Source organism: Acromyrmex echinatior, chromosome 7 (assembly GCF_024713525.1).
Source record: "Acromyrmex echinatior isolate Ae372 chromosome 7, ASM2471352v2, whole genome shotgun sequence".
Classification (NCBI taxonomy): Eukaryota; Metazoa; Arthropoda; class Insecta; order Hymenoptera; family Formicidae; genus Acromyrmex; species Acromyrmex echinatior.
In genome coordinates, this window is record NC_141858.1 from 6066033 (window position 1) to 6093940 (window position 27908).

At 34.9% G+C, this 27908-nt stretch overlaps 1 protein-coding gene and 2 pseudogenes across 1 annotated transcript; 1 reads left to right on the plus strand and 2 right to left on the minus strand.

Annotated features, from left to right (window-relative positions):
* Positions 1–5308: 5308 nt before the first annotated feature.
* LOC105148103 (sodium-dependent nutrient amino acid transporter 1) lies at positions 5309–10398 on the plus strand (the record flags this gene model as incomplete). The annotated part of the gene is given in 7 exon segments (XM_087408281.1): positions 5309–5649; positions 6105–6479; positions 6704–7070; positions 8629–8806; positions 8809–8901; positions 9033–9127; positions 9655–10398. Coding segments are annotated over 7 exon segments (1494 nt in total), but the record flags the coding sequence as incomplete, so codon positions are not given.
* On the minus strand, positions 9984–13052 carry LOC147909081 (uncharacterized; annotated as a pseudogene).
* Positions 13053–18549: 5497 nt separating this feature from the next.
* Positions 18550–26119, minus strand: LOC147909082 (uncharacterized; annotated as a pseudogene).
* Positions 26120–27908: the final 1789 nt, after the last annotated feature.

A 27908-nucleotide genomic window follows, 5' to 3' on the forward strand; every position in this document is an offset into this window, starting at 1 on the left:
TAGTATTCATCAATAACCAAAATTAATTTGATAATCTCTTTTTGATCATGTATTACATTTACGTTGGTCATTTTCCGTTAGAAAATCGTGTAATTGAATGCTAAGTTGTCTATGAGTAGCATGAGGGGAAATATAAATCTCATTATTCCTTATAATTTCAGGAGGAGTTTCAATAAAAAGGATCGTTTTGTTAGACTATCGTCTAACTTGATTTATAAATATATTATGAAATATATATGAAATGTTGGTTACCCATACAATATCTAATAATTTTTTTTTCAGTCGTGCTGTATCATATTTCGACTTTATTTAAAGTTCTAGAGGCAAAAGTGACTTGTCCTTGCCTATTATTATCTGACAGGATAGTGCCTATCGCTTCATTGGATGCATTTGTGATTAATACGAAAGGTTTATTCTAGTCAGGGTATGAATATACCCAATATAGGTTGAGTCATTAATTTAGTTTTTAAAGAGTCGAACGAATTCTGCTGTTCATTTTTCCATTTAAAAATTGAAGACTTTTGAAGGAGCCGTGTTAATAGTTTTGCTATCTTAGAAAAGTCCTTAATAAACTTTCGATAATACCCACCTAATCCCAGAAATTGTTCAATTCCTTTAGAATCCCGTGGGACTGGATAGTTTATGACTTTTTTTATAAGATTTGGATTAAGCTATATACTTCGTTCCGAGATCACATGTCTCAAATATTCAAATTTGGGTCTCAGATATTCACATTTATTCGATTGAAATTTTAGCCCTACTTATCTGAGTCTTTCAAATAATAGCCTCAAGTTTCTATTATGTTCTTCAATAGTTTTTCCGTAAACTATTATATCATTAATATAAATAAAGCAATTGTTTCCTATTAGTCCCTTTAGTCCCTTATTCATCATTCTTTGAAAGATCGGAGGTGCATTCTTCAGACTGAAAGGCATGCGAATGTATTCATAATAGCCATTCAGAGCTGGTGAAAGCTGTTTTTGGAATATCTTTAGGATTCATGCCTATTCGATACAATCCCGATAGCTAAGTCAAAGGCTGAGAAATAATGCGCGTTGTCCAGATCAAGAATTTCATCTATGTTTGGAAGTGAATAGTTGATCTTGAATAGGTTTTTCGTTAAGTCAATTACTAATCGCCATTTAGTTTTACCTGAAGCATCTTGCTTTTTAGGTACTATTCAATTATAAGGAATTATAAGGAGAATCCAATTCTCTTATTATACCCTTAGCTAACATTTGCGTTTTAATTTCTTCCTTGTAGAGGAGACTAACGATGTTGTTTTGTGTGAATAGGATTTTCATCTGAGGTTTTAATCTCATGTTAGATTAAATCAGTGAGTGGGAGTGGATCTCCAGATAAGATGAAAATATCATGTGATATTCTAATATTATATTCCAGATTTCGCTAAAATGCTCTGGAAGGTGTGAGAGACAAATATTTTCTTTCAATAATTGCAAGCGTGTATTATCCAAGCGTGTGTTTCCTTTGAAATGGAATACATCGTGAAAATTTTCAATACTTTTAATTTCAGCATGCAAATGTTCGGTAAAATAGACTTACTAGAATCATTCATCTTTGTAATTACTTCAGTGTCATCCCTGAATATAACTAATACGTCTGACGTTTTTTTTTATATCACTAGGATATAAAAAAAAACGTCAGACGTATTAGGATATGAATACTTGTCACATCTTTTAAATTCCTTTCTTTCAAGAATTAAACTTTTATTTGAAAAATTGGAATTGTTATTCGTAAGAAAATCGATACCTGTTATGTCGTAATGTTTAACTGCCGAATAATAATCGTCTAATACGTGAAATACGTGTTTTTTTTCCGAACATTTCTACAATTACTTAGTTTTCAAAGAATGTGTCGTGACGCTGGATATTATTATCGAATCTATCTTGGATAAATTTTTATTTTCAATAAACATTTCATAAATTAAAGATATATCCGAGCTCGTGTCTACTAAAAATATTGTTTGCTTAAAACCTGGTATTTTCAAAGTAGCTCTGATGTAAGTTTCGCCAGGTCCCTGATAAATCTCTCGTTGATGTGTTGCTTCGGGACTCGATTGATTGCATGTGAAGAACGCGATGCTTGGTCCGGTGGTCGATTGAGAAGATGACACTCGTGAAAATTTTGTTGACTTCGTTGCTGATGGAATGCTTTGATTTTGCATTCTTTTTCTTCATGTCTTTGCCTCTTACAGTAGCCACATTCTTGATATTGAAACCAGAATTTTTGAATAGGTTTCCTTGAGACATCATGGCGTTGTATGCGTAGTAATCTTCTTAACTAGAGTTCTCCTTCGAAAGCTCTCGCTTTCGAAAACGTTTGATTTTAGCTCGAATAGAGGTGATCTCCAATGTCTGATTTTACATTACGGAAAATCTCGATGGACTTCCGCTGGCAAAGTTCTTCTTGGATACAGATGATCGCGATTCCATTGCCGAATTAATGGTTGTGATAATATCATCGTGTATTCGGAGGAAACGCTTTATGAATTCATCAATATTTTCGTTATATTGGATACATGTGTCTCTTTGTCCACTTGTCTTCCAGTGCAGTGAGATTTTGAGCTTTTCCGAACAGGTATCTCAATTTTTCGAAAAGCCGTGGAAAATTTGGCGTAGCGTCGATTCTTGTGCCCTTCGCTCTTCCTGTAAGTTTCTGCGCGATGATGCCGCAAAATAGTTCGTGTTGATTGACTGCCAGTCGCTTCACTGCGACTTGAATGTGCCCAATAAATAATTCGACATTGAATCCATCGAATTCCGAGATTAGATACATTGCTTTGTCATATGTATTTTATTAAAATTTTCTTGATTGAACAATCGCTGACACATTGCTTCTAGAAATCGCTTTCAGGATGGATTTATTTGTAAATTATTCATTTGATCTCTAAGCGCTTGCAGTGTCCGTGACTTTTAACAATTATTCTGCTAATATATTTAAAGTAAGCGTTTGTTCGCGAGACGGATTTCTTGCGCGCGATATTGGAGCAGTTATGAAGATTTTTTATTCTAATACATTAATGCTTGCACTTGAATCGGAAGAAGTATCAGAAGGAATTGATCTTACCCTTCTGTAATTTGTCCACATCTGAATATTACCCAGTCTGAATGTTGAGTTCGGTAGAGCGAGATAATCTTTGAGTTTTCCTCGGAAGTAACTAGTGTAACTAGTATATGTCGTCTCGAAGTTAAAGTACTTCAAACTGTTTTTATGTACTTATTATTCCGCACCGCTGCCATCAATTATAAGATTCGCAATAATGTTTTTTTAAATAAAAACTCTTTATTCTTGATCTTGTACAAAATTACAATTTTCATTCTTAGATGCGACCGGTCTCGCAGGACTCAATGGACTGACTCATTTAGTCTAAGTGCTCTCTATTTTAAGGCTCGAAAATATTTCTAGAAAATTCGAGTTATTGAGTTGTTAAACAGATACTTTCCGTTTTTAAAAAGTCTTATTTCTATTTTTATCCTAAGGGGCCCTTATATAAAGAAAAGAAAGAAAAGATCATATTTTTAACGCTTTCTTATCTTAAGATTAAATTCTAAAATAGGTGGTCACAACAAACAGGGCGCACTACTTTCCACGCGAAGTCCACTCCATTTTTTCCGTCCAATTGTTAATTATTTTAGTATCTGTTGGTTAGAGAATTTTTTAATTATTTTTCTCGTATTCCTCATTAGAAATGCTTCCGAAAATCACTTTTATTTCGAAGGGCCACAGTTATCGTAATTGTGCCGAGATCTATAAATAAAATGTGTTTTGCGATTTTTAATCCAGGCCATGAAATTGTGTAAAATTTGTATAAATTTTTACATTTGACGGATTTCCATTTGTATATCTATATACAAATAAAAACTCCGTAAAAGAAAGTCGAATCGTTATCTCAATTACTGATTTCAAAAGTAAAGGTTTCAAGCTTTAAAATGCTTTTTGGAAGATGAGGCTAGGATTTTTGATTCCTTTATTTGAAGTTTGCTTATTTCTCAACAAACCATTAAAAAATCATTTAAAATCAGTATTAAAAAGGACCAAATTCAAAATTCACATATCTTTCCGAAAAATGGTCGCGGAACAATGTTTGGAAAAGCATTTCGTAGCTTAAAGCATAACTTTCGAAAGTATAATTTTCGTACAAAATTTTTAATTTTAACGGATGTCCATTTGTATCTCCATAACTTTATAAAAAATCAATCAGACCGAAATATCAATTACTGAACTCGAAAGTAAAGACTTCAACTTTAAAATGTTTTTTTACAGTCTCGTTATTATTTTTAACAAAGTTACACTTTCTTGAATCACTTATTTTTGGAAGATAGACTAAGTGATCCTTTAATTTTTTTCAATAGTGTATTTAAATAATAAATTATTTAAAATTTGATCAATAATATCCAAAGTATTATAAAAATATTAAATATTACAAAAAAATCTTTCAAGGATTTGTCTTTTGTATTCAAATATTAATTTTATAACAAATTTTTTCGTGAATGATATAAATAGAATTTACTCTCTTGATTTTTCTTCTTTGATCTTGCGATATTAAAATTGTATTTGGGGAGACACTATTCGCATTATTTAACGCTACAAGCTCGCGGAACTGCAAATAGGGCTAACAAATTCGATCATGACGTCACTAATGGTAGCATGTTACATTATAATTGTGCGCCATCAACGCTATTTTTCTGAGTATACTAGTAGCGTTGGTATTATTTGTAAGTTCTGTGAACAGCTCTTTGCAAGCATTGTCGTGTTACTACATCGAATGTTGTTTCAAGAATCATTATAGGTTATAAACTTTCCCTCAACCGTCCATAGATTCCCTAAATATTCAAATTCAGATTGCGTTATTCACTGCATCGTAGGATATATGTAACGTGAATTTCAAATTTTCTCATATTGAATAACAGAACGCAATCTTAATTGCAATTTCTATGATGGTTTACCACTAGGCAAAAATCGTCAGTAACAAGATAATTCCGTCCTTTTACACATTTATAATGAAGTCAAGTTAGAAAGTTTCTAACTAGACAGAAACTTTGAAAAATTAAAGACACTTACAACAAGCAAGAATACGTTTACTTCAGCTTAGCGGCAAGCCATCATAGAAATTACAATTAAGATTGCATTCTGTCATTCATTACAAGAAATTGAAATTTATGTTACTCTACGCAGCTCTAAAAAATTAAATTATTATAGAAAAGTTTGGTCGGTTGAGAACAGAATTCTCTATATTAAACGCTATCAATGCTATGCTAGAATTATTCATGGAGCTTACTAACGTTATCGCACTATTGGCTGCACGAACAGTGTTGGTGGCATTTGCGTTTATAGCGCAAATAGTGTTTCCCTGAACGCAAATAGTGTTTCCCAGAATATTCGCGGCATTTCTCGAGATCTATTTTCAGGATTGGGGTACTCGCAGGCTTTCGGTGCGTTCTGCGTTGTTTCGTACTACAGTGCTTTGATGGCATTGACCCTGTACTATTTAGTATCGAGCTTCCAATCTAAGTTACCGTGGTCGTTCTGTCGTCCGGAATGGAAAGATTATTGCATCGACTCGATGTTTAAAAATGTCTCCGAGGATCGTATCGCTACCATTCAAAGTTCCGCAGAACTGTATTTCAGGTTTGAAATTGAAACAGCATTAATCCGTAAATCACTTGAATGCAAATTCGCACCAGTAAAATTCCCAACCTACAGATATTTAAGAAAATTGGTTTTGTATAAAACGCAGTTTTGAATAAATAACATTTTGTTTGTTGAAAATTTAATATTACCTATCAACTGGTTAGAAAATTTTATATTTAAAAACGTTTTACTTTAATTTCTTTTTTAATTTTCAGATGATACAAACATTAAAAACACCTGGCGCGAATTTATACCCATTGTATAATAGATCGGATACTCAAAAGGGACATGCTCAAAATGTCCCTTATGGATTAAATATAATAGCTTTTTTTAAAAGTTTTACTATAATGAGAATGATCATTATTTAATATCAAACACTTTCTTTAATTTCAAACATCGGATTATCTTTTTAGTAATAACTAATACGATTTATTTTTATATGATTTTTATAGGAAAATAGTATTACAGGAATATGCGTCCATCGAGAACGGTATCGATGTACCATCCTGGCATTTGTCGATATGTCTGTTTCTCAGTTGGGTCTGCGTCTTTGGAGTGCTCTTCCGCGGCGTGAAGAGCACGGGCAAAGCCGCCTATTTCCTTGCATTATTTCCTTATATCGTGATGACAGCTCTACTGATCAGAGCCGTCACTCTTGAGGATGCTGTTGATGGTATCCTCTTCTTTGTAACTCCGAAATGGGACGCTCTGTGGAAGCCCACTGTCTGGTACGCCGCTATCACACAATGTTTCTTCTCCTTGTCAGTCTGCTTTGGTCCAATCATCAACTATTCGTCTTATAACAATTTTAAACACAGAGTGGACAGGTAAAATAATCTATAACGATCAAAGATAAGCTATAAATAGATTAAGAATATTAATAAAATAAATAAAAACGTTATAATTAAATAAAATAAGGTTGTGTAAATTCATTTTTCCAAAATACAATAGTATTTTTTAACTTACACTGTTGTTGCAAACTCATTCGAGTTCTTAAAAGATTTAATCTAGAATAAAAAATAAATGTTTCCCATTTTATTTTGCTCATTAGGGACGTGATGATAGTGACCACGCTGGACACATTCACTAGTCTGATAGCTGGTTGTACGATCTTTGGTATTCTCGGCAATTTGGCTCACGAAATGAATACAAAGGATATTGCCAAAGTGGTCCGCGGCGGCATTGGTTTGGCTTTCATTTCCTATCCGGACGCTTTATCGCGCTTCACTTTTATGCCACAGCTATTCTCCATCCTGTTCTTCATCATGATGTTCGTTCTTGGCACTGGAAGCTCTGCAGCGTTGTGTGGCGCGGTATTTAGCATTTTCCGCGATCATCTACCTAATATGAGGCAGTGGTTGTTGGTACTTTGCGTCACCTGTTTCGGCTTCGTCGTCAGTCTCATCTATATCACTCCGGTTCGTTAATTGTCACTTAAGCTTACTATAAAAGTACATATAGTTGACACAAATATTAGTCATAAATGTTATGCGTTTAATCGATACTTGATAATTAATCGTACGTGTTTGAGAGACATACAGGTGCACGCAAAATGTTAATACTAAATTCATTGAATGCTAAATGAATGAAGATTTAAGTTTAAGAATTATATAAGATAAAAGCACTAAATGCGGATTAGGCACTAGTTCTGGATCACATACTATTCGAATAATTATAGTACTTTCCATCAAATAATGCATATCATAAGATTCTTTAGCATTTGTTTTATCTTTTTCAAGTATCAGTCGTTTTTCATTTATTAACAACAATGCTGCCCATTTTATTGATGTTAACTAATGAAACATGAGAGATAAACTAAGATTACTAATTGTAAGATATGTATTTAAAAATTCATTCAAAGTGTAATAACATAAGGATTACCTTATGGCTTTTACAGGAGGTAGTAAATAGCATTAGAATTCATGAAAAAAATCAATATTATACTCAGTTGAAATTAAATAAAAAAAAGATAAAGTATTTAGTAAACTAATTCGCAATTAGTATATGGAGTTTAATTGTGAACTAATTGTCACTACATCATTTAATTGAAATTAAAACATAAAACGGTACCAAAATGAAATAAGATCATTCATAAAGTAATCTTAATGATCTATTGTTTTGAATAAAAATATAAATTTCTTTTTAAGAGTCCACTGTGATCCACAAAAAGTGGCCTTTCCCTATGTACAGAAAAAACATTATAAGAAAAAATTATTATCTTAAGTATTCATTGTTTATTGCTCCTAATCATGTAAAATAAATTTTTACATTTTTTAAATAATTAAAAATTTCAAAAATCTTGAGTGACAAAGATACTTTTGATTCTGTGTTAATATTTAATAAATATTGTATTGATTCTGTGTTAATATTTAATAAATATTGATTATTGAATAAGTAATTGAATTAGAGTTTAAAGATTAAAACAAAGCTTATGAAATAAAATTATTATTCATAAAATTATTATTTATAATTTTTGTTATATTTCGATGACATATATATACATGAATATAAAAATAAATAACATGAATATAAAAATAAATAAACATTTAATTCTTAAATGTTTTGGTCTTTAAGGGGGGGGGAGATCATAATCAGTATGCCAATTCAGATGTTAAATGTTAAAATAATAAAATTTCTTATCTGTTGTCTGTTGCGTTAATTGCTGTCTTAATTGTAGTCAATGAATAAAGATTCTTGGCTGTACACATTTATGCATATAAATTTCTGGATTTTTTTCTCCTCTATTTCAAATTTTTATATTATTTCAAATAGAGAAGAAGAAATCCAGCATTCCAAATGCAGAAATTTATATGCATAAATGTGTGCAGCCAAGAATCTTTATTCATTGACCATAATTAAGATAGCAAGTAACACAACACAACAGATAATAGATAAAAAATTTTATAAAAAAAGAAAAACAGAAATACTATTGATAGAACATTTGTTTCCATGTTAATGTTTAATAAATGTTGACAGGGTGGTCAATGGTTCATAATGTTAATCGATTATTACGGCGGTACTTTCGTGGCAATAATCGTTGGCGTTCTCGAGATAGCGACTATCTTCTGGATGTATGGTCTCTTGAATTTCCTCAACGATATGGAATTTATGCTAGGCAACAGATTAGGTGCTTACTGGCGAGCTTGTTGGCTTGTAATCCTGTGCTCATGATCATCATACTGATTTATACATGCGCCACTTATGAGCCACTCATGTATGACGGCGAACGGTTTCCTGATTATGCTTATGGTGAGTAAAATTTATTTTATATTATAATTTTATATTTTCGATTTCTTAAATATTTCTTCTATTACATAGAATCATAACCCATACATTATTTAAAGGTCATCATTTTAGAGCGATACTTTTACATCTTTTAGGAATAGGATGGTTCGTGCTAGTTCTAGGTATATCTCCCATCGCATGGTGGATCGGCCAAAAAATAATTATGAATAGAACGTCGTCTTTCACCGAAGTAAGCATATTTTGAGATATATATACTAAAAAAAACAGTAGTAGCTACAAAAGTGATAACTATATAAGTTTTATATTTAAAATTAATATATAATATAATATATACAAGATGTCCCGTGAGACTTCTCTTATCACTCACAGAAAGATAGATGGGATTGAGGATAAATACAAAATCCCATACCGTTTAGCAATATTTGCAATAATAATCGAGATATTAATTTTTGTAAATATAGGTGCTAATGAGAGCACTCCGAGAGAAAGACGTGTGAGCGGTGATGCCGGTACGCTTCTCATCTTGTCTCTCCAACGCACTGCCGGCAGCTATTACATGATAAACTGAACTGAGCTATACCTCGAGCGGCCGGAGCGTTTCTGTCTTGGTGCGCTCTCATTAGTACAATTATAAAAATTAATATCTCAATAATTATTGCGAATATCGCTATAATAATATCTTTTGTGTTCATCCGGATCCCATCTACTTTCTGTGAGGGATGAGAGAAGTCTCGCAAAATATCTTGTATAATACAGGATGTTCAAGAAAGATCGGGACCCCGAATTTACTCGGGAGAATGATGTTTTTGAAAGAAACGTTTCAAATAAAAGATTGTAAGATAATAGATGCTTGAATTAATTCTCGCTGACCAGAAGAGGTTAGTATATATGCTATTTTAACATGATCAAAAGTGACTGCTGATGTATTAATAATATATGAAAGTACTGTTAATAGGATATAATAATCAATATGTAACATTTGATCGGATCCAAAGAACACAATTTTTATCACATTAAAAATGTTGGGTTTTGTATCAAAAAAAGAGAATTTGCATTACTTTTCTGTTTTAATCTCAAGGAATCTGCTACTGAAAGTCATCGTTTGCTAGTGGAAGCTTATGAAGAGCATGCTCTATATGAAACAACTTGCAGAGATTGATTTAGAGAATTCAAAAACATTTTGATGTGAATGACAAAGAGCGCTCGGTTAGGTAAAAAAGTTTGAAGATGGAGAATTAGAGGCTCATTTACTTCAAACAAGATTTATATCAGATGCTCAAAGAGTTGTCGGAAACATTAAGTGTCAATGTCGGAAGCAAGATGAAAGAACACGTTTATACATAGTTACATTACATGACGGTTGAATTTAATGTCAGATTTATGTAATTCTGCGTTTTAAGAATATTTGTGAATTTACTGAAGATGGCCAGATTGTGGCCGAAACGTCTAATGTTTCATTAATGTAATGATAATTAAATATCACAAATATCTTGTGCTGTAGTTTTATGCTCTTCTTTTCATAAGTTATTATTTACTTAATCCAAATCGTATTATCTTTAATTTTTAAAATGAAACCTAAGTATACGTATACCTTATTGAAGAATCTTTCTACTCCAATCTAAATAGTTTAAATTCCTCTTAAATGAAATTGTTATATCACAATTCATTCAAAAACATATAACTTACCGATAATAGACTCATGTTTAGCTATCAATTTTTCCCGGATCTATTCCTCAAAACGTAAAACTGTTTGACTGATCATACGAATTACGACGTCATCTATGCTCGATTTCAGGAGTAGGCTTCAGGGGATCGTAGCAAAGCTTTCAAATACTTTTTCTCTATCAAACGAAACAAGTAATAATTAGTAATAATTAGTGATAATCAGTAATAATTAGACTGTCTACTGAGTTAATTATACGTTATCTCACATATTTCTAAATGAGTGCTCTACAAAAATTAAATTATCTATTGTGTTTATAGTTTTTACTTTTTATTTAAAACAATTACCTGTGCAACTCATTTAAATTGCTATTCAACATAATGTCACCAATAATTAAATACAAATGCGATTGCAATTCTTTCCAAACGAGAAGATACTTCAATAATCGGTTTTAAAATATGATTCAAATTAATACAGTTGCTATACCAAACTGGTCCAGCTTTCAAAAATAAAGTTTTTAGTAGTTTAGTTAGTTGAAGTAAAGTCGACGAGACGCACGAATCTTCAATAATACTTGAAAATGAGAAAAGTTTCCTAAAAAAGGCCTCATACAAAATAATAATTAAATAATAATATTACTTGTGTTTATTACATAATAGTAATTTACCATTTAAATACTTTAGAATGGATATGCAATAGCTCCTGACAGACTTGGGAAATTGTTCGTTGCAATTAAACAAAAATGTAAATTATACGTGAATTTGACAGTCCTAAATTTTGTTCCAAACATCCTTCCATAAATTCCATTTAAGAAAAATCTTTTTGATATTTTTTGAATTCATTAATAAGAAGTTTTATTTTACTATAAGGAAACCTCGATAGGAAATTTTTCATATATGCATCATGAAACTTATTTTTAAATCAACGCTTCATACTTTTAACGCTATAATCATTCTGATTCAACGTATCATATATTCCACAATTGATTGCATAATTATAATTTGCTCAAAATTATAATCTCTGTGTAACTCTCAACTTTCTCATCTGGATATACTTCGAGTCAAATATCAGACATTAGTGGCATCAATAAATTTACATATTTTACAAATTCTTCTATAAGTAAGATTTCTTTCTCACGATTATCAAAATCATATCTTCGTCAAGATTAATTTCACAAAATTGAGTCGCACTATTGCTATAAACTGGAATATATTTTTTCGTTTTCACAAACAGAGGCATAATCGATGATGTACCTATACAAAAGTTTCCTGTAGTTAACAAATTTACATTTATACTTTTGAAATGTAATGTTGTCATTAATTGTGCCACAGGGCTACCTTCATTATGTAACCTGCATATCATACTCAAAAAATTAGGCAATATTTTATAACTATATTTCGCCAATGCACTATTACAATTTTGTACAAGCACATCTAAGAAAAGTAGAGAATCTTCTTTCACACGTGGATCAATGTGTCATTGGACAGCTCAGATACGATATTATATAATTTCATGCAAAGATGTCAACTGTTCATTTAAGATAAGGTCAAGAATAAAATTAAATGCATGAAATGAATTTGTACGTATTTCTTTCTCTTTATCAAGAGATAAAGCTGCGATACCATGTAACAGAGAATTCAATTGTGAAGATTTTAGAGGATTTTGTAACAAGATGTCTTTTAATTGTTTCAAAGCATCTTATCTCAGTTGAATTGTGATGCCAAAAACGTGTTAATAAATCCTAAAAATACATTATAAGTTACATAATAATGTACGAACAAGGTCGAATTATAACGTATTAAACAATTAGGTTTATACAAGACATCAACATTCGGTAATTGTTGAATTTAGTCTCCTCACCTCCTCGAGGTTGATGAAATTAGACTCATTCGACGCGTTTTTGCACTACATGAACAAATGGCAAAAAAATGTGTCGCTCTACCCCGTAAACCGAGTTATTAATTGTTAAAGTTGACAGATATCTAGATGAGGAAATCTGTTGCATCGATGGCATAGAAAATTAAACAAATTTTCTGCTTTACAGACAAATATTTAACCAGGATACTCTGCTGTAAAAATAAAAATTATATAGAAAATAATTTGTCTTAAAGCAGAGAATTTGTGAAATTGAAGCAGAAAATACTTATTTTAGCTTTAATTACATGTTCTCATGTCCTTCTCTGCCATTGATGTGACAGATTTCCTAACTTGAATATCATCAACAACTTTAATGATTAATATCTCGATCCACGGGGTAAAGTGATACATTTTTTTTGTCAGATTCGCTTATTTAGTGCAAAAACGTGTAGTCGAGTAAGTCTAATTTGTGTAATTGCAGAAGCAGAAAATCACTTACGTGTTCCTCTATGCCATCGATGTGACGGATTTCCTAACGTAAACTATCTCACTTGATTTCCAAAAGTGTACATTAATTTATCATCAGCCATGAAAAACAAACATGTATGATGTGACTATGCATTACCAGCGCCATATTTGCCTCTTGCGCCAAAAATTCCAAAAGGACAAATCTCCCACTCCGTAGCCGACGACAACGTTTCTTAATTTTAACATTGTATAAAAGTTTCAGATTCAAATTTTGCGTCGCAATATTTCGACTCATAGGGCACATAGAGAAAAAATAAAAATACTTTCATTATATTGATATTTAGACCGGTTGATTGAGCATACTTAGAATCTAATCAGTTCGGCCCTTATTGAGATTCAATAATCTAAATCCCTGGCAATTCTCCGGCAGCTTAGCATCGAGACACTACCAGTGTCTCCAGATGTCGGCGGTACTGTAACTTTAAACTACTTAATGAAAAATAACTTTATCACAGCGTTTAATTAGGATTGTGCATTTTAAAATTCAAAGTTACCAATATTTTCATGCGGATAATAAACATTTCAAGACAATATATCAGATACTTCATACAAATATGTATTCGCGATATTATCTTAGTTTAACATAATGATGTTACATTCAAACTCCGAAAATAGGTTTAGGAAAAGAGAAAATAAAAAGATGGAATGTGGAAAAACGTTAGAGACGCTTTGATTTGCACGCATATGCATGGAGAGGAATGGAGCAAGTTGAACGCATCTAGATGATTCCGAAACGTAGGCCAACGTCTTGAAGACGCTATGACTCAGGTTTCAAAAATCGTGTGATCGTGGGTACCTATTTTGGATCAACGAACTTAACTCCCTTTAACTCAGGACAGAGCCGTGTGCAAATTTATGCCAGCAGAATATTTATACGAGGGAGTAATAAAAGGAATTACGAGCAAATCATTTTAACAAAGCACATACACGTGTATATTTGCTCGGATAAAATAATTTTAGAAGAAAAGAATATATTGGATCATCTAAAAAGTATCCGCGGTACTTTGTCACTAGATATATGACCATCAACACACATCTAGTGACAAAAAACCGCTGATACTTTTTAGATGACCCAATATTTGTTGTGTGATAGCAGGTCAACCTAATAACCCTATTGTAGTTTCATTGTTTAATGGTTTATTTCATAGTTTTATTCACAGCTTTACAGTTATTTATAGTCTTAGATTACAGCTTTACTATCGTTACAATTCGCGCACAACTTATTTACAGTCTTATAGTTTACAGCTTTATTATCGTTTACAGTTCGCGCACACGTTATGTAGACTTCGCTGACTTGAGTCCCGTCGCTTAATTTTTCGTGTAGCGACAATGCTTGGGAGCTATGTCTTGAGTCGCCTGTCTAAGGACGTTCGCGCAGATCCAAATCTATAGCCAAACGACGCAACAACGCCTAGGGGCTATTGCCCTGAGTTGCCGTGTATTTTTTTCGGGTGACGAACCCGAGAGATTGCCAACGATGTTCTTTTCGGTGCGAAGACTACCTCAGTTTTCCGCCCGATTGCGGCTCTCCCCAACCCATCGAAGTGTCCATTCCATCCGTGATTGGTCAATAATGAGACGCGGCGAAGACGCCAGAGACGGAAGAACGAGACATAGTTAATCCGCCGAAAACCGATTTGACTCATGTCACTTTTGCGTTCCTGCCATCTCCTCCTGATCCAATGCCAGACCAACCGAAACAGCTCGTATAAATGCTGCGGCAAATATGTGTGTTGACAATAAATTTGTCGATCATAAAATTGTCGTGCACAACGAGTTTGTGTTCGGAATGCTCTACATAATATATACTCTCCCCTTTGAGAGAGTAGCGATCAATATTAAATAATTTTGAGACTAGTCGTTGTTTTATGAATCGCATTGTGAGATCGCAATAGTAGAATATAGTTGTCAATCATACGCATTGTCATAAACACATACCCGACGACGCCTAGGCACATTAGCCCTGAGTCGATGGAAGATGTTTAACAATTATTGCCGTATTTCATATTTGTATAATCTTACAACAAGATGCTTGTATGTCACGCAATCATTGCTCGATGGGTATTAGCAGCGTGTCCAGAAATGCTGACGAACCCTCGTAATATGTTGCCACATAGATAAGCGGTTAGCTGGAACAGAAATCATATCGGATTCCTGTGGAGCGATTAAAGGTTTTCCAATCATATAATGAGCCGGGGTTAGCACGAGCATATCATTCGAATCGGGAAATAATGGATCTGGAATTCAGAATGCCCTCGATCAATAATAAAAGTATTTAACTCCTCAAAAGTAAATAGTGAGTCTCCTACTACACGTTTAAGATAATGCTTAAATTGCTTCCCACACTTCTCCGAAATGCGGAGCGCTTGGTGGGATAAAATGACAAAATGACTGATACGTTGTTCGCTCTCGAATGGATAAAGTCTGTGTGTGTTTGGGAATTAAATAAGGCAATTCATTATTCGCGCCTACAAAGTTGGTCTCGTTATCAGGATAAATGTGCGTGGGAAGTCCTCGTCTCGAGACAAACTGATGCAATATCCTAAATATCCTTCAGATGACAAGTCGCTCACAAGCTCAAGGTGAACAGCCTTAATTGACAAGCATATGAACACATAAACATACACCTTAATTCCTGTTCGGTTACGATGTTTTTTCTCCTTGACATGAAAGGGACCGCAGAAATCGACGCTTGTGTGGGCAAATGGAGTTGTTTCTCATACGCGAGCCGGAGGAACATTTCCCATTTTATATTCAACGCTTTTAGCACTGAAGTTCATACATGATTGTATGATTTTCTGGATTTGATTTCGACCATCTGGTATCCAAAAACGACGACGCATGATATAAAGAGTAGCCTGAATACCAGTGTGATGATATTTCTCATGTATTTCTCTAATGATGAAGTCAGTTAAACGATGTCGGCTTGGGAGTAAAATAGGATGTTTTTATGAATAAGAAAGATTCGAAGCTTGAAGGCGTCCTTCCACACGAATCAGATCGTGATCGTCAAGAAACGAATTTAAATTAACAATTCTACTTTTGTCTATCGAATTTTTGTTTTTTAATTCTTTAATCTTGTTGATAAAACAGGCTGATTGTACAAGCTTTAAGACTCGAAGTTTAGCTTCGTCGATTTCTTTCGGGTGCAATGATCCGGAACATCTACCGGTTGGCTGAAAACGAAGGCAATAAGCTACTATTCGACATATAGTAATTTGCTGAATGAAAAGAATTTATCGATTATATTAAAATTATTATCTGTGGTTATTAAACAAACGTTCCATTTTAGTTCTGATACTTCGATGATCGAGATTCTTTAATCAGGTCACTTCTTCTCGGCTTAATCATGATAGTCCTTCGAATCATGTGCGATTTTGATGAAAGGCGTGGGGCGGTTGACATCTTGAGATGGCGTCGACTGGATTATCTTCTGATTTTATATGTCGCCATTCGTTAGTATCGACGCTATCTTAAATTGTCGAGATTCGATTGGCTACGTAAGTTTTGAGAATATGCGAGGCGATTTGATCCGATGTAACGCAATGATAGAGTCGCGCCAAAATATTGTCTTTGTGCAAACCAAGACAAAACACCGGAAACACTTCGCAATAGAGTTGCGCTAAAAGTGTAGCTCCATTGAGTTCGAGTCAAGGTACTGTGACCGTTTTCAAAGGTGCGATACAGGACTTGATACACAATAATTTTACGCTTATGACGTTATTCTTTTCTCTCGAACACACGCCCCGTATCTAACGTTACTCGCGTCGCAAAATCCGTGCAATTGGATTTTGCAGCAATCGTCTATTTACGCTCGAAAGAGATTTACAAGCTCTAACTGTTGGATGAATATTAACCATTGAGCATATATGGTCTGTGAAACAGATTCGTCCCAATGCCAGATCGCCATATGTCTTGTATCAGTTTCTTAGCGTACAACATCACCGAATTTAAAAGTCTCAACGGATCGAATATTTTAATGATTTTTAATATATTTCATTTAGTTATCCTATCTGTCGTTTTGGTCTAATTGGCTATGTAATTTATCATCATCCGTGTTCCACATAATGTCTAAAGTTTTCAGGGAATGATCCTTGTCAAAAATAAAATTTGCGTGCAGAGTGCTAGTCGCCAGATCATCAATAATGTTCTTGTGATTTGAAGCCCATTGTCTAATAGAAAATCCGCCGCGAGCGAGCAACTCGATTATTTTATCTCGGATGAATCCTGCAAGCTTCTTCGACATTATCGGCCCCAGATAATAAATCATCGACATATAAGTGAGCCTTAAGAGCTTCCACTGTTCTAGAGAAATTATATCCTTCGTCGGCGATCTGATAAATAACGCGAGTTACGAGGAATGGCGCAGATGAAACTCTGAATGGAAGCTCTTAATTTGAAACGTCTCTATATTAGTATTTCTACGCCAAAGTATATGCTGATAGCGACGATCGTCCTCGTGTACTAGCACTTGAAGATACATTTTCTCAATGTCTGCCGTCAATACGTAACGATACGTACGGAACCGTATTAAATGGGAGAATAACTTATTTTGGATTGTAGGACCCATTATCAGCAAATCATTCGAAGATAGGCCATTGACAGATTTCGCTGAAACATCAAAAACTATTCGTAACTTAGTGGTGGTACTTGACGACTGCATGGTGGGGCATATAATAACCTTCGTCACGCGGTTCTTCTATCGGTGATATGTGCCCTAACTTCAAATATTCATTCATTACACGATTGTATTCGATTCGCAATTTCGGATTCGCATTGAGTTTCCATTCCAACGATAGCAGACGCTTAGTGGCGATTGTCCGCGAACGGCCGATGTCTTTGCCTGACCTATGGAACGGTAATCGAACAATATAACGCCCGTCATCGTTGCGTAACATGGTCTGAACAAAATACGCTTCGCATTCGATATCTTCCTCGGATCTTGGCTTATTTTCAGAAATCTCTTCAATTATTCAGAACTTCATTACTTGGTTTTCTAATCAGTCAAATAACATATAAATTTTGATGGGATTTGTGACGAGGTGCCACTAGCGACGACTAATCTGAGACGCGTCTTTTGCAGATATAAATGGCCTTTCCGTGATAAGTTAATCTGATCTACTGACAACAATGATGAAGTGGTGAACCGATTAGTAAATCAATGGATCACCAAATTTGAAATTCCGGGTTCGCCAGATGGATATTTGAAGGTATTTCTATTGCATTTCTTGAAAAGATTTCGGAAGGAATTGAATCCGCGATGGACAGTATAATCAAACATGTCAGAGTCTTAGAAAAGCCGTCGCGAATTGATTGTATATTGATTTGGATTATGCCTCCGGACCTTGTGTTCATGTCATTTATCGTAGCGATAGGCAGCGAATGTTTGGTGACATTCACGTTTAAACGACGTACAATCACTTCAGAAATAAAATTTGCGATGGCGCATGTGTCCAAGAATGCACGACACTTGATGACGTTGTGTTTGCGATCCCGTATGTAAACCATCGCGCTTGTTAATAATGTACTTGTTACTAACTGGGGCGCGTATTCGTTCGAAATGTCGCGAGGTTTATTTGTTTGTCACTCGACGACTGTTCTAGTTATCCGGATTTACTGCTTGTTGTTTCTACGTTGGATATTTGAGATAAATTTGCATTCGCAGGCCTGTCGATATGTAACAGCGTATTGTGACGTTTCTGACAAATGTTGCAGTTTGAAAATTTACAAAGTGTGTCTTGATGTGATCGTAAACAATTGTAGCAAAGTCTTGCGCTTCTTACTAATTCGATGCGCTTGGATAATTGATGGATAATTGTCTAAATTTATTATATAATACTAATAAAGAGGGTGCTGTTTGATTTTACAAGCGACGCAACTGCGAGATGAGATAGAAACGAAAGCCTGATTGGATGAATAGATTCGCTTCCTTTTTAATGGGAGTTACCTCCTTTACCTTTCTCAGAATCTAATATTTTTGGTTTTTTGCGTCTCGAAGCACAAACCGTCGATTTGTACAGGAATTCATACATTTGTTCTAATTTCGGAAACTCACCTCTGTCAAGACTCGCCTCTCACTTTTCCAATGTACTCTTCGGCTTGTTCTCGAGAATATGCAGAACCATTTTAGGTCCAATAGAAACGCCTAACGTGGATAATGATGCTAGATGTTGCTGAGTGTCATCCGCGAGTTTGGATAGACCAATAGTTGTGTTCTTGTCCAGCGTAGGCAAATTCAAGATCAAGGAAAGATGCTGCGAAATCAAAATTCGTTTTACTTCATACGATCGTTCGAGAATCTCCCATGCCTTTAAATAATTTATGCATCGACTTCGAAAATTTTTATCTTATTAGCGGCTTTTCCGATTATTGCAGATTTTAAGTAATGAAGTTTGTCTATATTGGAAAGATCTAGTTGTGAACCGATCATGCTATAAAACGTGTTCTTAAACGATAACCAATTTTCGAATGTTCCGTCGAAGGTAGGCAAGGGAGCCTCGGATAACTTGATTCGACGCCTTTATGTGGATGCCGTAGGCGTAACGATACTTTGAGCTCCGCTGCTCGACGTACTGACACTCGATGTATTTGCCGGATTCAACATGTTCTCTATTCTACCCGCTAGGGAATAAAAATCTTGAAAGTTTGTAAATTCATCTTCATGTGCATCGTTTAAATCTAATATTGCGAGTGCATCGTGATATTCTTCGAACGCGTGATATAGTTCAGTTAGATGTGCGATTCGTAACTTTATCGTGGCATTGTATAAACTACATTTATCGAGGGCATTCGTAAGGTTCGTTATTTGAGATTTCAATGACGTCCACTTTTGTAGGAGGAATTTAATTCTGTCCAGCCATATTGAGAGTTCGGATAGAATTGGAAATGAATGACTTACTTGCTCGACAAATTACTAATATACTTTTGTAGACACATTTACTGGCGCCGCGTGCTTACGCAAGTCGATGTGTAATACTGTATCTGCCACAATTATGAACCTGACTTCTTGGAGCTTCTTGAATGGATAGCCGTGATAATGTCAAATATTAGATCGCACTCGTTGTTACACCTCACAGAAGGCACCAAAAATGTGTGATAGTAGGCCAATCTAATGACCCTACTGTCGTTTCGTTGTTTATTTCACAGCTTTATTCACAACTGTACAATTATTTATAGTCTTATAGTTTACAGCTTTACTGTCGTTTACAGTTCGCGCACATGTTATGTAGACTTCGCTTGAGTCCCACCGCTTAATTTTTCGTGTAGCGACAACGCCTGGGGGCTATGTAAACTCTGAATCGTCTGTCTATATCGTCTAAGAACGTTCGCGCATTCGTCCAAATCTATAACCAAACAACGCAACTATACCTAGGGGCTATTGCTCTGTATCTTGAGTTGCCGTGTATTTTTCGGGTGATCTAGCACGAACCCGAGAGACTGTCAACGATGCTCTTCTCGGTGCGACCGTCCGAAAACTACCTCAGTTTTCCACCCGATCGCGGCTCCCCCCAACCCACTGAAGTGTCCATTCCATCCGTAATTGGTCGATAATGAGACGCAGCCGGAGACGGAAGAACGAGACATAGTTAATCTGCTCGGCGCTAAAAATCGGTTTGACTCATGCCGCCCTTGCGTTCCTGCCGTCTCCCCCGATCCGATGCCAGACCAACCAAAACAGCTCGTATAAACGCTGCGGCAAATATGTGTGTTGACAATAAATTTGTCGATCATAAAATTGTCATGCACGACGAGTTTGTGTTCGGAATGCTCTACATAACAATATTTCTTAACATACATTAATTTATCATGTAATGCAATATGTACAATATAATTTAAACTATAGACTATTAATTCACATTCTATAATAGAATTTTTATCATAAATTTTATACGAAATGTTTGCAGCATCGCTATTATTAGTAATACAATTTTGTCTTAAAAATGACACAAAATATTCGAATTTCTTACTAACACCGTGCGTATATTGACTCAGTTCATAGAATACATGCTCAACACATTCCTCAAGTTCAAATAAAAAAAGTTCAATTGTTTCATGTACAAACATGTGCCATTTAATGTTAACTTTACATTATTCATATATTTTAACAAGTTTCACATTTAGATCTTGAATATCGATAGTGACGATGAAACCATTGATTACTCCATTAATCGCTCGATATTTGCCTCTCGATAAATACCATGTATCATGAGGTATGAACATGCGGTTGCCTTGATTATCGTCAATCGCAATTTGTACATGAGATCCCACAACGATTCCAATGTCCAAGAACTTGTACGCTATCGATGTCAATGCATATTTTCTTATCAAGCTACAAGACATGTAGCGAGGATTCGAAGATGTATTAGACTATGTTTAAGAAAATGTGCTGTAGAAAAGAAGAAAACATGTACGAGAGTAAATCAATAAGTTTTTAGAAAAACATAGTAAAACACATTTTTTTTGATCGATTCATTTTTATTTCTCAACATAGTCTCCTTTTAGCTCGATACAATTGATCCAACGATTCTCCAACTTTTTCAAGCCGTCCGAGTAATATGATTTGTCCAACCTTCAAAATAAGCCTCTGTTTCGGCGATGAGCTGTTCTCTGGTGGTCTAAATCTTTTTCCTCCGAACCATTTCTTCAGGTTTGAAAACAGGAAATGGAAAGTCGCAGAGGGCTAAATCTGGCGAATATGCTGGATGGAGAAGTAATTCGTAGCGGAATTCGTTGAATTTGGCCATCGGTGTCAGGCACGTGTGAACCCGTGCATTGTCTTGATGGAAGAGCACTTTCTTCTTCGCCAAATGGGGACGTTTTTTCTTTAAAATGTTGTTAAAATGTCCAATAAGGCTGCGTAGTAATCGCCATTGATCGTTTGCTTCGACGGAAGATAATCGATATGAATTATACCGCGTTCATCTCAAAAAACTGTGGCCTTTCCGGCTGATTTTACGGTCTTCTTCGGAGCTGGTTCACTCGGTGAAGTCCATTTTGACTGTTCCTTCGTCTCAGGTGTGAAGTAATGGATCCATATTTCGTCCACAGTAATGAATCGACGCAGAAATTTATCTGGATTATATTGAAACATCTCCAAATATTGTTTTGAAATCGTCATACGATCGCGCTTATGGTCCAGTGAGCAAACGTGGCACTCATCTTGCCGATAGCTTTTTTATACTCAATTGTTTGTGCAAAATTGAAATTATTGTGCCATGTGATATGCCTGTGGCCTCAAGCTCGCGCACTTTCACTCGTCGATCAGTCAAAACAATATCGTGGACTTTCTCGATGATTTCTGGCGTAGCAGTCTCAATTGGACGTCCCGAACGAGGTGCATCACATGGATGTATACGACCACGTTTAAATTCATTCATCCAATTATATACAGTCGTTATATACGCTGGTGCAGATGTGCTATGAACATTATTCAAATCAGCTTTGATTTCTTTCGGCGTTAAACCTTTCATATGTAGATGTTTGATCACGAAACTCATTTTTTTCCATTTTGCAAAAAATACAAAGGTTGTTCGCTTTAATCGTTTACAGAAATGAAACCACGCAATGAATTCCGCTCAAAAATTGACAATAATCAGCTGAAAGATGCTACTCAAAAAGTAATGTGACATGACACTGCGAGTGCTCTCTGACAGATTTTCTAAGAATTTATTGACTTGCCCTCATAACATATTATATGTATAATACATATAAGCAAATATTTTATAAAATTAAATAAACTTATTGCCTTTTGCACGTTTCATCCTATTGAATTGGAACGTAATAATTCATGATTTGAGATATTTTATTTTTTTCAGAGAACTTATAATTAGTAATAGCTGTTTGAATTCTACTGAATCTTTCTGAATGACTGATGCAGTAATGTTGCCTGGAGCTCTTCTTTTAAATAGTGTTCTCTTCACATTTTTTTACACACCCTAAAATGGAGCGGATTTTTTTATATACTTTGAAGAACAATTGTGACATCGAAGAATACCAAATTGACACACTACTAGATGGGGTGAAAGGTAACCTCCTTGACCGCCAGAATGCGCCACTACTGCAAAAAAGTTTATGGTGCCTTGTAGTCCGTTCATATTTAGGCAGACATGCCAAGTGGCAGTGCGATACTGCCCTTAGTTTTGTTTTGAGAGCTGATTGTTGTTGACGTGTTTGCGAAAACGATTTTCGTTCTCTCATAAAACATTATTTTTTGAGAGGCAAAACGGCGAAGGAAACAAAAGAAAAGTTGGATAAATATTATGTGGCTAATACTCCGTCAGATTACACCGTCAAATATTGGTTTCGAGAGTTTCGTGGTGGCCGCAACTCCACTACCGATGAAGTCCGCAGCGGCAGGCCCTCCGATGCGGTTACCGAGGAAAATGTCAAAAAAATACATGAAATGGTGTTGGCTGACCGGAAAGTGAAGGTGCGCGAGCTAGCAGATGCTACAAAGATTAGTACTGAGCGAACACGCCATATTTTGGGCGAGATTCTGCATAAGAAAAAAATTTTTTTCATTCCCAGGGAGGTTACTTTTCACCCCGCCTAGTATAGATATATATACTAAAAAGATGCATCATTTGCTGTACGTTTTAACATGTTTGAACATGTTTGAACATGTTTTAACGTGTTTCCGAAGGGATGATTTTTTATCGCAGTCGTAAAGATGGGCCAAAAAATATTTTGAAAAGAGAATGGCGACAGAGACTTTACTTTTGTCGATCCCCAAAGATAAAAAAAAGTCTGATATTATTAAAGTGCATTCTTGTGATATGTGTCATTGTGTAGTTTAAAAAAGATTTGATGGTAGTTACATTGAAATAAATTCACATATTTCTAAAGATAACTAAAATTTCACATTGAATACAATGCCCCGAAATTCATTTTTAAAAAGAGAATAGGAGCAGACAGATTTTATTGTCGTTGGCACCGATCCCTTAGATAAAAAAAATTCGATTATTGTTAGATATAATATCGTTAGAGTGCATTCTTATGATATGTCAATTTGGTATCCTTCGATCACGTCGCAACTTCAAAGTATAATGTATATAAAAAGTATAATGTTCTTCAAAGTATAATATATATAAAAAAATCCGCTCCATTTTAGGGTGTGTAAAAAAAATGTGAAGAGAACACTATTTAAAAGAAGAGCTCCAGACAACATTACCGCATCAGTCGTTCAGAAAGATTCAACAGAGTTCAGACAGCTAATTATATAAAACGAAAAGATTTTCTTCTCTGAACTCATTTTGTCAGCAATCGAACAAGTGACAGTTCAAAGTGACAATATAAATCAAACAGAGCGTGATCTCATAGTGCAAGCCGCTCAATTGAATACGCGAGAAAAGTTTCTTGCGTGAGAACAGCGTTGCGATAATTTCATCGAATCACTGAAAGAACAGAGTCGCGCTAAACGTTCGCGATTATCGATTGGCGTTAAACAATCGTTGATCGCGAGACTCGAAAATTTAGAAGACATGGTGCGTGGACATTTCGAGCAAGTGGGTGCCGGATACAGGACTTCGATGAGATTGAAAGCCGTATATTGACCGTAATAAACTTTGAACACATCGAGCTTCGCCAATTCCTTGAAGATGCGAGAGAAATAGTGCTGGAACGTGTACGAGATATTATACAGAGACACGATAATATTAAGATAAACACCACGTTTAATGGCGAATTCATATCAGGTGATAAACGCGCAAATAAAATTGTTAATACGAAAAATTATGAACTCTTTCGTCTAATTTAGAAGAATGGTATGAGTTGCGTGTCGTCGAGCCTATTTTGACATCGCTGAAGAAATTTCAGGACGCGATGGCGAGTGGACGCTGTCGCGTACATTGAATTTAACAGTAAACATAAACAAGTATAATCCTCTGCATGCAGGATGTCATATCATGTTACCGAGAAATCAAAATTAAAAACAGTGGTTAATGTGTAATCCCTAGGCAACGCATGCTTCGCGTGATCGATGGTTGCCGCTCTATACCCAACTAAAAAGCATACGCAGCAAAAGTCATCATATCCACATTATTCAACTGTATTAAATCTCAAAAACATTAAGCTTTCGATGACATTGAGTCAATTTAAAAGATTTGAAAATCTCAACCAACATCTCAATCAACGTATATTGCATCGAGAAGCAAAAAAAATTCTTCCGTTACGGCTTACTGATATGAAGAGGGACAAACATGTCAATCTGTTGTACGTGCAGGATTCGCGCAACGATAAGATAGGACACTTTGCGTGAATCAAGGATCCCGCCTTGTAAGCTTACAAATCAACAAAAAATGGGCACAAGAAATACTTTTGCGATCGGTATGTATTATATATATTTAACATAAAAAATTATAAATATTTTCAGTAACATTTATGTAAAAATTTATATAATAATTTATAAAAAGTAATTCAATGCTCGATTAAATAAATTAAAATAATTAGTTAAAGGGCTCAGAACACAAGCAAGATCTTTGCTATTGTAAATTATTAAAGTTTATGATGAGTATTTCTACCCTTTTAGCAATCGACCGTCACTATCGGTCTCCAGTATGCTCGCGTGCTCTAGTATGACGGCTCAGGAGTCGGTATGAAGAAAAAACAGGCTGTGCAAATTGTGTGATACAAGGTATATTTACAATTATTACAATGCCTTGTCACAGGTGGCGTGGCGTACATGTATGGCCCTGAAAAGAGCCGGTTGATTTGCATCAACGAGAGACGCGTTCGCGGTAGCTGATAATAGGTGCTACAATGCGCGTCCACTTCAGCGGCGGTACTAGTTGGTTGTTGTTCTCGTCCACCAGTGGCAGTGCGAGGGAGATGCCTTTCCGCAACGCCAGCAGCGTATGCGGGGACTGCTCTCTTGAGTCTATCGGCGGTAGCGTCTTCCAGTCCGTTTTGCTGGTTTGTATCTCTGCTGTCATTCCTTCTGTGGTGTTGTCGGCAGGCGGATTGCAGCCGGCGTTGATGGTGGCGGCAACATCAGTGATACCTCAATCAGTATACAAATTGTCTATGATAACGTGATGAAGTATTGCTATGTAAAGTATAATTTAAACTAGTGAGAATTTAAGCAAATTAAAATGTTGCAAGATTTCGATTAATACCTGTGTTACCAACGAAGATGATAATAATTACAGCGCATAACAGTATATACAGCAAGTACATTAAGACCAGAACTCAAAAGATATAAATTGTGTCATGTTCTTCGATGCTTCTTGACAATTTATTTTAAATTAACAAGTAATGAAAAAATCGGCAATTGTGAGTGGTGAGGAAATTCAAAGGAGAGGGAAAAGATGACGAGAAACATACAGGAAGGGGAATTAAATAATGGAAGAGTATATTTCTGGTAAAGATTCTGTGTCACTTTGTAAATTAAATCTATTTTTTTGTCTTTTTATAAAAATCATCTCGGAAGTCATTCTTTTATTATAAGATGGTTCTCTATCTAAAATTCTGACCTTGTTCCAATCTGACTTTGTTCCAAAATTATGATTAAATGAGGTCCGGTGATTATACTTGATATGAGATGAGCCTGATTTTTTATTAATTTCTGACCTTGTTCCAATCTGACTTTGTTCCAAAATTATGATTAAATGAGGTCCGGTGATTATACTTGATATGAGGTGAGCCTGATTTTTTATTAATATCTGACGAATGCTCTGCGATTCTTATTTTTAATTGCCTTTTTGCCTGGCCAATGTATGATGCATCACAATCATGGCATGAGATCCTATAGACAATCTCCTAATGTGCTGTTGTCTCAACAGTATCCTTTCCAGTTGTGATGTATTTTTTGAGAGTGTTCGGAATCGTAAATATAAGCTTCAAATTAATACTTCTGGCTATGTTGGAAAAAGATTTCGAGATGGTTCTTACAAAAGATACAGTTAAGTACTCTCTCATTTGATTTTTGGTGGTCTTCCTATTGTTAGAATGGAACTTAATTCTCATTTGAATTGAAGAGAATATAAAAGGAAGAGGACATCCATTTCTTAACAAAACTTGTATTATGTCAGTAATATTCTTAAAATGGAATTTCGAGTGAGATAAAAATTTTGTCAAATAAACTAAAAATTATATCTCTTTTATGACAGACAGAATGTTGTAGATGGAAATTAAGATATCTTTCAGAAAATGTAGGTTTTTTTATAGGTATCAAATATAATTCTATGCTCGTTAACTATAAGGCTTACCATTAAAAAAATTCAGGTTATTGTCACTGCCGACTTTAAGCATGAATTGAAAGCGTTCATGAATGAGTTAATGGATTGCACACGTTGTTGCTTCAGGATTGAGGTTTTTAATATTATAAGCGCTAGACTTTTCTAGAATTTTTAATATGTCATTGTAATTGTTTTAATATAGACTGTATTTGTAAATGACCGGAAAGAAGGTCGAAACGTCTGTATTTTGATTAGTTAAATATAATGTTTAGTAATTTACAACAATAGCGAAGAATATCTTCCTTATACTCTGAGTCCTTTAACTGATTATTATAATAATTTATGTTTTTTTTCAAATGCTTACACTATTTCAGCTCGAGTGCAAAACTGGAGATCCACGCAGTAGACTGTGGAAAACTTAATAACTGCGCGATCCAGCTGCAGTGAGGACAACAAGTGGTTGATCTTCAGCAAGGAGCTTCACAGGAAGGAACGCGTCCCGTTCATGGTTTCTCACGCCAATCTAGAATGCATCCTAGAGAAACTCCTCACGACATTGTATGATAAAATGCGTTACGTCATACATTATCGCAATCTACAGCAATGTACTTATCACGGTCTCCGTATTACAAAGATCCATCGCACATTTATAATTCGCACAATCTCCGTAGTTTCACGAGTACAATTCAAATTTTAAAACTTTAGCAAAGAATGAGTTCGAGAAAAACTTATTCAAATTAATGAATAACACGGTTTTCGGCAAGACCATGGAGAATATGCATAAAAAA